This window comes from Gavia stellata, chromosome 3 (assembly GCF_030936135.1).
Source record: "Gavia stellata isolate bGavSte3 chromosome 3, bGavSte3.hap2, whole genome shotgun sequence".
Classification (NCBI taxonomy): Eukaryota; Metazoa; Chordata; class Aves; order Gaviiformes; family Gaviidae; genus Gavia; species Gavia stellata.
Window position 1 is genome coordinate 103,232,798 of NC_082596.1, and position 14,867 is coordinate 103,247,664.

General features: G+C 40.7%; 1 protein-coding gene across 2 annotated transcripts in view; it reads left to right on the top strand.

Annotated features, from left to right (window-relative positions):
* Positions 1 to 14,867, top strand: part of RECK (reversion inducing cysteine rich protein with kazal motifs) — a 74,096-nt gene that overhangs the window by 19,317 nt on the left and 39,912 nt on the right. The window contains exons 5-7 of one of the 2 annotated variants that reach the window (XM_059836192.1): positions 8,185 to 8,270; positions 10,589 to 10,636; positions 11,653 to 11,694. In XM_059836192.1, the coding sequence (XP_059692175.1) occupies positions 8,185 to 8,270; positions 10,589 to 10,636; positions 11,653 to 11,694 (176 nt within the window). The remainder of the gene's footprint in view (positions 1 to 8,184; positions 8,271 to 10,588; positions 10,637 to 11,652; positions 11,695 to 14,867) is intronic. The other variant, XM_059836193.1, reaches the window with a different exon arrangement.

Consider the following 14,867-nt stretch of genomic DNA (forward strand, 5'->3'; position numbering starts at 1 on the left):
TGGGGAACTACAGGCTGGTCAGTGTCACCTCAAACCCTGGGAAGGTAATGGAGCAGATCTTCCTGCGAACCATTTCCAAACACCTCAAGGACAAGAAGGTGATTGGTTATAGTCAGCATGGATCAACCTAATCAACCTGATAACCCTCTGTGATGACTGGCTTGTTAGATGAGGGGAGAGCAGTGGGTGTTGTCTATCTCAACTTTAGTAAGGCTTTCAGCACTGTTTTTTATAACATCCTTGTAGACATACTGATGAAGCGTGGGCTGGATAAGTGGACAATGGAGGTGGATTGAAAACTGGCTGAGCTGCTGAGCTCAAAGGTTTGTGATCAGTGGCACAGAGTCCAGCTGGAGGCCGGTATCCCAGGGACTGGTGCTGGGTCTTGTCCTATTTAACATCTTCATTAATGATGGGACAGCATGCACCCTCAGTGTATTTGCAGATGATACAAAACTGGGAGGAGAGGTTGCTAGACGAGATAGTTGTGCTGCCGTTCAGAGGGATGTTGACAAGTAGAGAAATAGGAACCTCATGAAGTTCTAGAAAAGGAAATGCAAAGTACTGCACCTGGTAAAGGCCCCATGCTCCACAGCATGCAGGAGGCTGACCAGCTGGAAAGCAGCTGTGTAGAAACATACCTGGGGATCCTGGTGGACAGCAAATGGAACATGATCCAGCAATGTGCCCTTGTAGCAAAGAAGGCCAACAGCAGCCAGGCTGCGTTGGGGAGGGTGTTGCCAGCAGATGAAGGGAGGTGATCCCTCCCCTCTACTCAGCATTGATGAGGCCACATCAGGGATACTGTGTCTAGTTCTGGCCATCTTGGAACAAGAAAGATACGAACATGCTGGAGCAAGTCCAGCAAAGAGCCACTTCAAGATGATTAAGGGACTGGAACCATGTGTGCTGGAGATAGGCCTGGGGGTGGCACGCCAGTGCTGAAGGGTGGTGTGCTGGTGAGGTCCTTTGGTCTGCCGTCTTAGTGGAGGTAGGGGATGGAGAACCATGTGGCAGCAAAGACGCAGGGTTGTTGATGTGCTAGAAACCATGGAAGCACCTGAGAACAGTCACATAGGAATTAGGGCTTCTCCCACCAAAAAAAGTCCCGGGATCAATAGCCCAACTAAAGTGCATCTATACCAATGCACGCAGCATGGGCAACAAACAGGAGGAGCTGGAAGCGATTGTCCAGCAGGAAAACTATGATATAGTGGCCATCACGGAAACATGGTGGGATGACTCGCACAACTGGAGTGCTGCACTGGATGACTACAAACTCTTCAGAAGGGACAGGCAAGGCAGGAGAGGCAGTGGGGTAGCCCTGTATGTCAAGGAGTGTTTCGATTGTCTAGAGGTTAACGATGGTGATGATAGGGTTGAGTGTTTATGGGTGAGAATCAGGGGGAAGGCCAACGAGGCAGATATCATGGTGGGAGTCTGTTACAGACCACCCAACCAGGACGAGGAGACAGATGAAATATTCTATAAGCAGCTGGGAGAAGTTTCACAGTCCCTAGCCCTTGTTCTCCTGGGGGACTTCAACTTACCAGATGTCTGCTGGAAATACAGTACAGATGAGAGGAAAGAGTCTTGGAGGTTCCTGGAATGTGTGGAAGATAACTTACTGACCCAGCTGGTGAGTGAGCCAACAAGGGAAGGCATCCCACTGGACCTGTTGTTTGTGAACAGTGAAGGACTGGTGGGGGATGTGACGGTTGGAGGCAGTCTTGGGCACAGTGATCATGAAATGATAGAGTTTTCCATTCTTGGAGAAGTAAGGAGCAGGGTCAGCAGAACTGCTACCTTGGACTTCTGGAGGGCTGACTTTGGCCTGTTTAAGGTCCTGGTTGCCAGTCCCTTGGGAGGCAGTCCTGAAGGGCAAAGGAGTCAAGGAAGGCTGGACACTCTTCAAGAAGGAAGTCTTAAAGGTGTAGGAGCAGGCTGTCCCCATGTGCCACAAGACAAGCCAGTGGGGAAGAAGACTGGCCTGGCTGAACAGAGAGCTTTGGCTGGAACTCAGGGGAAAAAAAACAGAGAATTTATGACCTTTAGAAGAAGGGGCAGGCAACTCAGGAGGACTACAAGGATGTTGTGAGGTTTTACAGGGACAAAATCAGAAGGGCCAAAGCCCAACTAGAACTTAATCTGGCAACTGCTGTAAAAGATCATAAAAAAAATGTTTCTATAAATACATTAACAACAAAAGAAGGGCTAAGGAGAATCTTCATCCTTTACTGGAGGCGGGGGAAACATAGTGACAAAGGATGAGGTACTTAATGCCTTCTTTGCCTCAGGCTTTAATAGTAAGACCAGTTGTTCTCCAGCTACCCAGCCCCCTGTGACGGTAGATAGCGGTGGGGAGCAGAATGAAGCCCCACAATCCAAGGGGAAATGGTTAGCGACCTGCTACACCACTTAGACACCCACAAGTCTATGTATGGGGCCAGATGGGATCCACCCAAGGGTACTGAGGGAGCTGGTGGAAGAGCTCATCAAGCCACTTTCCATCATCTGCCGGCAGTCCTGGCTAACCGGGGAGGTCCCAGTGGACTGGAGGGTAGCGAATGCGATGCCCATCTACAAGAAGGGCTGCAAGGAGGATCAGGGAAACTACAGGCCTGTCAGCCTGACTTCGGTGCCAGGGAAGATCATGGAGCAGATTGTCTCGAGTGCCATTGTGCAGCATGTACAGGACAACCAGGCGATCAGGCCTAGTCAGCGTGGGTTTATGAAAAGGCGGGTCCTGCCTGACTAACCTGAGCACAAGTCTTATGAGGAGCGACTGAGGGAGCTGGGGTTGTTCAGTCTGGAGAAGAGGAGGCTGAGGGGAGACCTTCTCGCTCTCTCCAGCTACCTGAAAGGGGGTTGTGGTGAGGTGGGTGTTGGTCTCTTCTCCCAAGTGACTAGTGACAGGACAAGAGGAAATGGCCTCAAGTTGCACCAGGGGAGTTTTAAATTGGATATTAAGAAAAACTTCTTCACCGAAAGGGTTGTCAGACATTGGAAGGGGGTGCCCAGGGAGGTGGTGGAGTCACCATCCCTGGAGGTGTTTAAAAGACGTGTGGATGAGGCACTTAAGGACATGGTTTAGTCGCGGACTTGGCAGTGTTAGGTCAACGGTTGAACTTGATGATCTTAAAGGTCTTTTCCAACCTAAACGATTCTCTGAATCTATGTATGAGGGAAGGCTGAGAGAGCTGGGGTTGGTTACCATTGTCAGGAAAAGAAGCTGACGGGGATGGATCTTATCGGTATGTATAATTATCTGATGGAAGTGTGTAAATAAGATGGAGCCATCCTCTTCTCAGTGGTATCCAGTGGCAGTACAAGAAGCATTGAGCAAAGACTGAACAACGGTAACTTCCATGTAAACATAAGAAAAAACTTTTTTACTGTAAGGATGATGATTGAACAGTGGAAGAGGTTGCTCAGAGAGGTTTTGGAGTCTCTGTCTGTGGAGGTATTCAAAACCTTATTGGGCATGGTCCTGGGCAGTCTGCTCTAGCTGACCTTGCTTTGAGCAGGGAGATTGGACTAAACAATCTCCAGAGGCTCGTTCCAACCTCAGTGTGATTCTGTGGTTTTCTTTCTGATTTTTCTCCCCTCTGACTACCCTCAGTACAGAAAGTATTTCATAATAGAGTTTAGAGTGGGGCCACAAACTGAGTTTTGACAGGATCAGCATCTCTGATTTTTCATAGTACAGCATCCACAAAGTGTTTACGCACACACACAAAATGATGAAACATATACAGCCCTCCTAACATCGGTGTTATCATGGACAGTTGCAGAATATTGACTGGATAAACAGATGACTTCAATAGTTATTTTCTTTTTTAACAGCTGTATGACGTGCCTGGCAGTTTAGTTAAGAATGCAGGTGGAAACCTGTTTTGCATATGGCATCCTGTCAGAACACGACATATATACCAAATAATTTGGGTCTCTGCCTTACAATTTGCTGCTTGATATATCCTTTGTGTATTTTCATTACAGTTTGTATTTTCTCCTCTTCCATTCCTTCTCCACAGCAATTTGATATTACTGATCCGTGTTACAATTTTGAAATTGTTTGATTTACCAGTAACTTCATCACGATAGTTACCTTAAAATGTTAATATTCTTGCAGCCACCAGTTAAGCTAGCATTCTTTTTCACATTTGTTTCCACTTCCTTAAACCCATCACGATGGTCTTCTATTAACTTTCTTTTATGGCTCATCCTCACAAAACAACACTGTAAGTCATGCTTTATTGTCCTTGCCAAGACAGTGTTGTAAGCCTTAAATACTTAAGACTAGATGTTCAAGAATGTAATTATTCTCCAAAAGAAAATTATTTTTCTGTGTTTTCTGAAGGCAAATATCATTAGTTTGTCTATGTTTGTTTATTAAATCCGGTAGGCCTACAGAACGTATATTATTTTTTGGGACTTGTCTAGGAAATCAAAGTTTCTTTATGACCATGCACACACGATACTGTTCAAGAAACTGCTCACAAAAGGTGATCAAGGGACCCCCAGCTGAGGAGGGGGAGAGCAAACCCAGCAACCTGTAATTCTAGATTAAAATCAGAACATAATTATAGATTAAAATCAGAACATAATTATAAGCTTTATCATTTTCTGTAAGCAGACTGAAGAAGACATCAAAGAGACAACAAAATTCTGACTTGAGCTGTATTGCACGCTTCTTGACATGTGCAACTCTTGAACATGAGAAGCCTAGTTGTTTGTCACTTTCTTCTTTTTCTGTCTTCTTTTTTGTTTTCCTCCCCAGTTTCCTCAGGATCACGGTGATCCAGCATTTCTCAGATATTTTCAGGATGTAGAAAGTTTCTCTCAGCACAAAATAAACGTATCAGAGATGACATTCTGATTTTTTGTGTTTATGCAGCTTTTTACCTCTCTTTTTGACTTCAATACTCTCATGGAGACTGCAGTAAAATGTTTATAATAAGGAAGAAAAATGTGTGTGTGTTGTAAGTCATCTCACTAATATGATGTGGCTTCTGGAAACTTCTTGGAGGAGATGTGGGACAAGAGCCTGTGTTATGCAACTAGCTGATCTTTTATAGTTCAGGGATCTGTACTGTGCTTCTATCAGTTAATTTGGTGAATAATCAGAACTATGGACTCCAGTCAATTAATGGTGCACTGAAGGTGTATTTTCGTCTAGAAATACATGCATTTTAATTACCTTGACTACAAAATTCGTTTGTAAGTTGCTGTATTAAAATTGCAGCTCCATGTTTTTTGAAGATGTGACATGAATTTTTTCTCCGCAAGCTTGTCTGCTACTCATAAATATCCTGGGGAGAGGGCCACTTGCCAAGAAAATACTAACTATGGCTGAAACTTATCCGCCTTCTTAATTTGGCATGTATTTGTAGCTTGCGTCATTCTTTTAGCACAGTTTAGTTCCAGCAAAAGTATGTCTGAAAACCACAGGCTCTGTATTGCACAAAATACGGATGCTTGATTACTTAGCGGTGGTTTGCTGGTGACTCTTCGGTGGTGACATTGCCCCTAAAGCTGTATTTATCATGGGTTTCTCCTGGATATAGGCGGTTATTGCAGCAGAGATTTCTGGAAATCTTGTTTTCATATTGCACGTGATAGTTCTTTTGCGTTTTTTAGATTGCTTATACCTTACAATATCAATCCTACTAATTGATATTAGTAGGATTGATAATACTCTACGGAACATTACTATTTTGATTGAAAGGAGTCTGCGTATAGCTCCACATATGAAAGTTGTGCAGAAACAACTGCTACATTATTTTAGGCCTAAAATAGAATGTAGGGGGTAGTTGATTTGGCATTTAACTGTACGTATGTAGTTAAACATGTGCATGACTTCCATGTAGACATGCATTTACTTTTGGAACTAGCTTAAAACAATGCATCAAATTCTGAATTTTTGAACATTGATTACAAAGTACTGGGGTGTGCACAACAGCCATCTCTTTAACACTTTAACGCTTTCAAAAAGATGCTCAGTCTCTGAAAAACTACTTCCGTACCCCAATTATGGAAGTGGAAGGTGAGCTGAATTTGCAGTTTTTCATGGCCTTCACAGCTGCTTTGAACTAGTTTGAATCAGAAGGGTGAGCCAATACTCTGAATAGATGTAAAGAGGATATGGACGGTCTCCAAAAAGACTGGTCAACCCGTAGCCTGCAGCGCTTCCGGAAGGTCTGGACCGTTCAGATGGCACACGGCCACTTCAGCCTGACAGAATGCAGGCTGCAGCCGAAAGCTGTTCTTCACCTTAGCCTCTCTGCTCCCTCCACCCACTGTGCAATCCTGCTACCTTACTTGTGTCAAGCCTTAAGGTTTTCATTTGCATTTTAATAAATGTCATTAATATTTTAATTTGCTGGGGAAAGATGTTAATTTAGCTAAAGATTTTGCTCTTCCTTTATAAATTTACTTTTAGTGTGTTTTCTTAACTTGCCCATCAGAATGTCATGAAAGACTGATACTGGTAAGACTTTCTATGCCACCTGTGTTTGTAAAGCTGGCAGAGTATTTTAAAGGCAATTTTGTTCATGATCAATACCTACTGGTGATTGTTTTCCATTGATTGCAATGATTTTTAATGACTTTTTCCAGTATTTTCTTAACATTTGAATTTAAGCTCGCTGGTCTCACTCCTAGCTCTTTCACTTCCCTTTTTTAAAGCTGGACATTCCATGGGAGTTTTCTGAAGAAGCATTTCTACGAGGCTTAAGAGCATTTTTTGAAATTAAATGGTTGATTCTTTTACTTCCTACCTTTTATTTCTACATAAGGGACATAATTTGTGCACTTCCTAAAATACTGCTTTATTTTTAAAATATTCGTAACAAAAATGAGTGGTTCATTTGAGCTAAATAATTCCACCCCCTGCCCTAAGAAAAAAGAGTGTAACAAATCTGCCACAGCTGCTGGGCAGCTGTATAGGTTAAACCTTCCCTTTAATGATTTCTGTCCGTAAAGTTATGTGAGAAATAGATACAGGAATGCATTCTTCTTTTATTTGATTTCTGATGTCTTGAAAACATCAGAAAAATCTATATTTGTGAATAGATGAAGAGGATGCAGCAATTTGCTTTTGTATGTAACGTTATGGTAAGAAATGAGGATAATGGGCATAGTGAAATAAATGGAAAAAGAGAGACCGGGACATGGGAAACTTTTATTGAAGATAATTCTAGCTATGAAACCATGTTACTGGGGTGGGCGAACTACAGAGGAATTGTTGTGGGTTAACCCCAGTAGGCAACTAAGCCCTACACAGCCACTCACTCATCCCCCACTAATGGGATAGGGGGGAGAATCAGAAGGGTAAAAGAGAGAAAACTCATGGGTTGGGATAAAGACAGTTTAATAATTAAAAAATGGAAGGAAAAAAAAAATGGGGAAAACCCCCCCCAAACCAAGAAAAACGAATTATGTGAAAGAAAACAATTGCTCACCACCAACCACGCGGTGCCCAGCCAGTCCCCAAGCAACGGCAGCCCCCGCCAACCTCCACCCCCCAGTTGTATTACTGAGCATGATGTCATATGGTCTGGGATATCCCTTTGGTCAGTTGGGGTCAGCTGTCCCCGCTGCGTTCATCTGTTTTCATCAAAAATCCAAAACATAGCCCCATACTAGCTACTGTGAAGAAATTTAACTCCATCCCAACCAAAACCAGTACAGGAAGCTTGAAGAAAAAGTAAGAAACACATTCTGCATTGACAAAGTTGGTAGAAGAATATGCTATTGAAACCAACAAGAGGATGTGTCTGTGGGAGATAGTGTTGTTAATTTTAATGAGGTTTTTTTCCTGTTGGTTTCTGTGGGCTTATGTTTCAGATTAGATAATGCAAATTATCAAACTCTGAACAGTGAACATATAAAATACTTTGCATAAAGCATTCTTAAACTCAGAAGGTACTTCATAATTGCGAAGTTCAGCATTTATTAAGGCACAGACTTGCTCTTTTCTTGCTTAAAGTTGGTGTGGAATGACTTCACAAATTTCAGTGATCTGTAAATAGGCTTCTTGAATGAGAACAGGATTATCAAATTTGAAAAGTAACTCGCTCATGGGGGTGGAAGGGAAAATGATGGCATAGTACTCATGGGGAGGGAAGGGAAAACAATGGCATAGTTTCTACTGTAATATGTACTGTCATCTTATTTTCAAAGGAGTTTTGAAGAAGTCTGACGGGTGGGTTGGTTTAGGTTGCTGTGAGCTAGCTATTGCTGTGGAATGTCGGCAAGCATGTAAACAGGTAAGGCTTTCTAATTGTTTTTCTGTGCTTAATGTCAAATGATGGTGTGTTGAATTCATTCATGTATGAATGAACTTCAGGCTTAATGTGTTTTTTACATCAAAATTAAATTATCACATAAATTCTTTTTAAAATTGCAAAATACGACTAGATACTTCCCAGGAAGCACTACCGGTGACAAATGCCAGCAACCAAATTCCAAAAACCAAAACAGAGAATTTACATTTTTTTTGAAGAGAATTTTCAGTAAAAAAGTAAAAGCTCAAGTCTTCTGAGATGAAAACCTAGTTAAAAAAAAAAGTGGTGGGGTTGGTGGGGTGGATTTTTTTGGATATATATTTTCAACTGTGCTGTAGGACTAGGCTGCTTGCTATGACTTGACGAGCCTGAAGAAGAAATTTGAAGACCTTTGGGTTAGCTGTGCCTTTTCTGTACATTCTGACGCCACATTTAATTGCTCAGTAATGAAGATACAGTTAAGATGAAATCTTATTGTGTTTATAACTTTGACACCCCAGAAGTTCCAGTGTGAGAGCCGGCGAGCTGGCTGTAGGCGTGTCCCAGCACCACTGCGCTTGGCAAATGGACCCAATCCACTTAGTTTTGCTTTGCAAACAGTGGGCGCGTGATTATTCCTGATGTGCTCTAGTTTGTTACTTCGTAGTAATTTATTGACTGAATCCATAAAGATTCTGAAACCAATTCTCTTTGGTTAAGCTAAACTTAATTTCTTGAATTTTTTTGGTCACTACATGAAAGTTGTTGGTTTAAAATAGTGCTGAGTGGAAGGCAACTGTGACTGTTTCTAAGCTCTCTTTTTTTGCAGCGTAATGTTTAGTGACGCAACATTGTGGTTGCAGCCTCAAATAGGTTTTTATGCCTCTTCAAAGAGGTTTTTCTTCATCAGATGAAAGAAAGTTGGTTTTGGTGTTACTATATCACTGTTTTTGTCAAGTGACAATTTTAACCATAATACATAAATTTAGCAATGACCTTTTTATTAAAAATCTGTGAAGCATTTTGTGAGGGGTTTTTTTCCCCCCAAACACATGCTTGTGACCTTAAAAACGTCTTCAAAGTCAAAGAGCGTGTAATTATTTATCACCATCCTTGTAACTCACTTCTGGAGCACAGATGTACTTAATATTCGCTGTAGTATCTTGCATGTTACCTGTGTAATCTTAATCTTGGACCAGCAGCCTACTGCAGATCAGTGTCATACAAAGAAAAAGATGCTACCTTCACCCAAAAGCATACAGTTTAAACTATTTGACAAGAGATGAGCAGTCAGTTCAGAAACTGAGCAGTATGGAAAAAAGATGAGGAATGAATAAACAAAGCGGGTACTTTTGATCTTCTGATGAGAAGATACATGTATCGGTTCCCAAATGCATTTCTTAACAAAGTTTTCAAATTTATCCTAATGTTTAAGTGTTTTCCAGACCTGATAAAGGCACTTCCGTTTATTGCAGTGTCTTATGAAATTCTGTTAATTTGATCTTCTGATTGTCGTATCATTTCTCATTTTCAGAATCAGACACTGTGTTGTTTGATTGCAGACTCTGCTGTCTCAGAATCTTGGCTGTATTTTGTACTGTAGCTGACTCTCATTGATACATTTCTTGTGATTTTCTTTTAAACTAAAATACAGGTACTTGCTAAACATTAGGGATAGTGGGAAATATTTGGATATTAATTTGGAGGCATTCTGAAGGAGGTGATATGATAGGTCCAAGGTCAGACTTGGTATTTTAAATTACTGGAGAGGGAAATAACTAATGTTAGTAGTAATAATAATTTTTAATATCTGTCATATGAAAAAGGAGCAAGAAGTATTCTACAGAAGAAACTGATCTGCAGTTTGAAGGGAGAATTTCTGCAACTCAGTTTGACGATAGGACCTGTAGGACTGTACGTACAAGAGGGAGGAGAAGGGAAAGAGGCACATAGTGGTGCTGAGAACGCAAAATGGGGAGATTCTTATGCTCAAGTTCTTCCATTTCTGGAATGTTTCCTGTATTCTGCTCTACCTGGTAAACCTTTCCCAAAAACAACATTGCTTTGTGTGCTTCTGGTATCAACTAACTTGGTGCAGAAATAGGAGGTTTTGGTTTTTAATGAAATGTAGTATCGACAGTCATGGTTTCTGCTTTTTTTCTTAAAGCTTTACATGGATTCTTCAGGTTCTTAGAAAGGAACGTTTAAATAGATCGCGAATCCATGGTTATCACAGTTAATATAAAGGTAGAATCGTCTTTATTTTGCGACATGATTTTATTATTTTCTACTACAAATGGAGAAATGTATCTGTCTTTCAGGCTTCTGCAAAGAATGATGTTTTAAAGGTCTGCAGGAAGGAATATGAGGTATGTGTCTATGTGTCTGGATATATCTTATTAAAAATCAACTTTATAAATTCTGTAAAAAGTACCCTGTAGAAGAGGGAAAGTCCAGTCTTCTTATAGTCATATTTCTGGATATACTAATTTTCATCCAAATGTAAATTACCTCTCTCTACAGTTTTTGTGAAAGTACAGTCGTTTTCTGTAAAAAGGGCTTGTCTTTTTTTTAGACTTGCATATATCTTAATTTGAATGAAAAAGATGCAACTTTCAAAATGGAGACATGGATTCCAAAAAAAGTTTGTTTCATAGGAGTTCTGAGGAAAGTCAGCATTCATTGTGAGCATTCATTCCGTCAGAAACATTTCGGCTTCTATAGTGGGAGAGTCAGCTTAAAAGTGACCTAAAGAAATAACCTTTTCAATCTCCTGTTCTAATGTAAATAATTTCAAATTAATAATTTTTTGTAACATCAGTGAAACTATGAATGCTTGCAATTATTTTTACTGTTCTGCCCTTAAAATTAATCATCAGGATATTTTCAGAAATCTGCCTTTACCTATATTCCTTTTAACACAGTTTGTAGAAATGCTATTCTGCTAGGGCTTCTTTTCTTTCGATCTGTTTCTTAATTAAAAGCCAGATTCCTCCGCCCCCTTTTCATCTCACTTCCTCCTGCCCCGAATTAGGCAGTCCTGCATAAATTCTGCTCCTAACCAACGGTTCAGGATATGAGACAATTATCTGTTCTCTTGGTTTGGGCAGAAGTGCAGCAGGTTTCCTGTTTCTCCAGGAAATACTAAATTCCTTTTTTTTTTTTTCCCCCTTTGGTCCTTTTATCTAAACAATCTGCAGAGTATTTTCCTAGAATCTTCACTGTTGAAGTTACCATAGCTTGTTCTCTTAAAAATGAATTTTCATTGTAAGTAGTTCTGTCTCCTCTCATGCTATGTTATGCTATACTGTCAACACCTGTAAGCTTCTCCCCTGTTATGCTGGTCTGTTTCCTTCTTTTTTTCTGGATTTCTGCATTGCTGTAGGAGGTTGGCCAATATGGGTTGAAGGAGAACGGGAGAGGAAAGGTAAGAGATTAAAGAATGACTACAAAACGGTGATAGTCATCTTATTTACTTTTCCTAGTTCTTCTTTTTCCAGTTTTTATCTGGAATTTTGGAAAGTGGGTCCCTCACTCTTATTCAAGAGTGATCTTGATGTTACTGTACAGAAGACCTTAACTCTTTCTATCTGTGCAACACTAAAAGAGAAGGAGAGAGAGAAAAATGGTGGAAGAAGGAATCAGTCTTCTGATTGGTGAAGAAGGAAAGAGAACTTTTTTTAATGAGCGCTAGGAGTAGTAGATACAGATATTGTGTAGGGACGAAATTAAGTATCTGATGTGGTAGATCTTCGGTTATTACAGAATTTTGTATGACAGTGGGTTTTCCTGTGTATCAAGGCTTACAGGTACTCATGAAAAATAGTACTTACAATGTTCTCAAGAGACCCATTGGTTATTTAAAATTCAAGAAAGTTTTACCTAAGGTAGGAGATTCCAAAAAATACTTCTGGAGGAAGTGCAGGAAACCTGCACTTTTTCACACCCTAGTCAGTCTTTCTCCTTTTCTTAATTTTTTTTTTTTCTTGGTGAATGTGTCCTTCTCCCTCTGTAGTCTGTAAGTAGCTTCTGCGTCTGTGACCGGTACCATACTTTGTACTCAGTTGCGTTGGCTGGGGAAGAAACTGAACAATGGGAAACGGACTGCCTAGTTAAAACTGAAAGAGGTGACATACGATCAGAACCAGCCTGTGAATCGGATAGGTGCAATGTCATACATCTTGCGTTTACCTTCATGCTTAAGAATTCATACTTCATTCGCTAAAAATGAGGATCCAATTTGAGAATTAGTTTACAATATAGATCGTAGCGTTTGTTCATCAGCTCTCAAGTCTGTTATTGAGGTATTGAATATATAAGTACATGTCATGTAAGTAAAAATTAAGAATTAAGAAGCTGAATTAAGAATATAGAATTCCCTTTTTGTAAACACTCATAGCTTACCGGCTTTCATAGCTTACTTACATACTCACATAAGGATTTCCCGGCGGATTTTCACAAGCTTCTTACAGTAGTTGACTGAACTGTGCGTAGTACTTTTCTGTAATCTTCTGAGATTAGGGAAGCAACTTCATGAGTTACCCTTCAGCTTCCCACTAGGTCAGTGAGCATGAAGAACAAGGTAAGTCTTCAAGGGTAGGGCATAGGGTTCAGAGCAGTGACAAAACCCCAAACTCCAAGCGGGAGGCATCCCAAAGTTTGAAGTTGCAAAGCGGCGTGTCAGGTTGTACAGTAATAGAACTACTTCAGCATTGATGTGCCAGCTTTTCACAAGATTAATTGAAGATGTTTTTTCTGCTGATCACATGTTTCTGGATTACTTTTACTTGTAAATATTTATAAAGCTTGTGATTCTTCTAATTTGGAGATTTTACACGTTTTAGAAATGAATCATGTTGCAATAAGCTATTTGGTTTTGCATTGAAGATTGCCTGTCCTATTAAACATTTTTTATTTTCAAGTAGCACTGCATACAGAAATTTTAAAAATTAACACAGCTTGCTGAATATTTTTGAGTGTTACTGAAATGTACTTTATTTCCTTTCTTTTGAAAGGTTTTATTGTGGTAGTCCTTTTCCCATCTTCTGCTTCTCAGATACTCATTTTGTCATCTTCATTTTTTCTCTAGTTCTACGCATCTCAACTCTTTTATCTTTCACTACTTCTTCCAGCTTTCTGCTATCCTGTTCATCTTCCTCTAAAAAGAAGGTAGGTAATAGTCAAAGGAAGAAGAAAAAAAGAAGTGGAGACTGTATGGGTTGTATGTAGGATTTTCTGATTTTCCTATTTTTAAAAGTTTTGTGTGAAGTTGAGGTTCATTTTTTTAAAGACAGCATGGAATACATGCTTGGAAGAGTAACTGAAATTAGTTTATAAAGCTTGAAATAAGCTGTAAAGGATTTATTATTGCATTTAAGATCACTTTACTTTGTTCTGTGCATGGAAAGGGTATTACTAAAATTTCCATTAGACTGCAGTTCTTGAGTCTCTACACTGCATACTTTGAGTTCACCTCTCTACACATGAAGAACTCCCCTTCTTATTTCACATGCAGTAAATAAGACATTCAAACTTCTCTAGTTAATCGGCATTATGAGAGCTTTGCTGCAGCTGAGCACTATTAACATCTGCCATATGGTCGAAATATAATTGGAAATGCTGCCAGTTATCTAGCTTCTGCTCTTAAAACTATTTTTGACACACAGTAGTAAACGCTTTTGATGCCCTTGGACTGTTTAAAGGTATTTTTGCTCTCACAGATTTGAGCACTAATTAGCTTAATCTGATTTTGTTTTCTTAACAGTTTTTAAATACAGAAACTTCAAACGCAGTGCCTGCAGCTTCAAGTGCTCTAGTAGGGATTCAGAAGAGTATTCACTGTGTGACAGTATTGGCTTGTTTTATCTCCCAGGGTCATATGATGCTGCTTTATGCTGAGGTTTTAGTGGATGCTGGCTACTAATTACGCTTTCTGAAAAATGCAGTCAGCAGTTTTTAGCTCTTACCTAATTGTTTGCACTGATTACTCAGAGACAATAGGTTATAACTCAAGGAGCTGTTTAGGAATCACAGAATCATAAGATTGGAAGAGACCTGTAAAATCATCAAGTCCAACCATCAACCCAACCCCACCATGCCCACTAAACCATGTCCCGCAGTGCCATGTCCACACGTTCCTTCAACGCCTCCAGGGATGGTGACTCCACCACCTCCCTGGGCAGCCTCTTCCAGCGCTTCACCACTCTCTCAGGAAAGAAATTCTTCCTAATATCCAGCCTAAACCTCCCCTGGCGCAACTTGAGGCCATTTCCTCTTGTCCTGTCGCTTGTCAGTTGGGAGAAGAGAACAGCACCCACCTCACCACAACCCCCTTTCAAGTAGTTGCACAGAGCGAGAAGATCTCCCCTCAGCCTCCTCTTCTCCAGACTGAACAACCCCAGCTCCCTCAGCCGCTCCTCACAAGACTTGTGCTCCAGACCCCTCACCAGCTCCGTCGCCCTTCTCTGGACACGCTCCAGCACCTCAATGTCCTTCTTGGAGTGAGGGGCCCAAAACTGAACACAGCATTCAAGGTGCGGCCTCACCAGCGCCGAGTACAGGGGCACGATCCCCTCCCTGCTCCTGCTGGCCACACTGTTT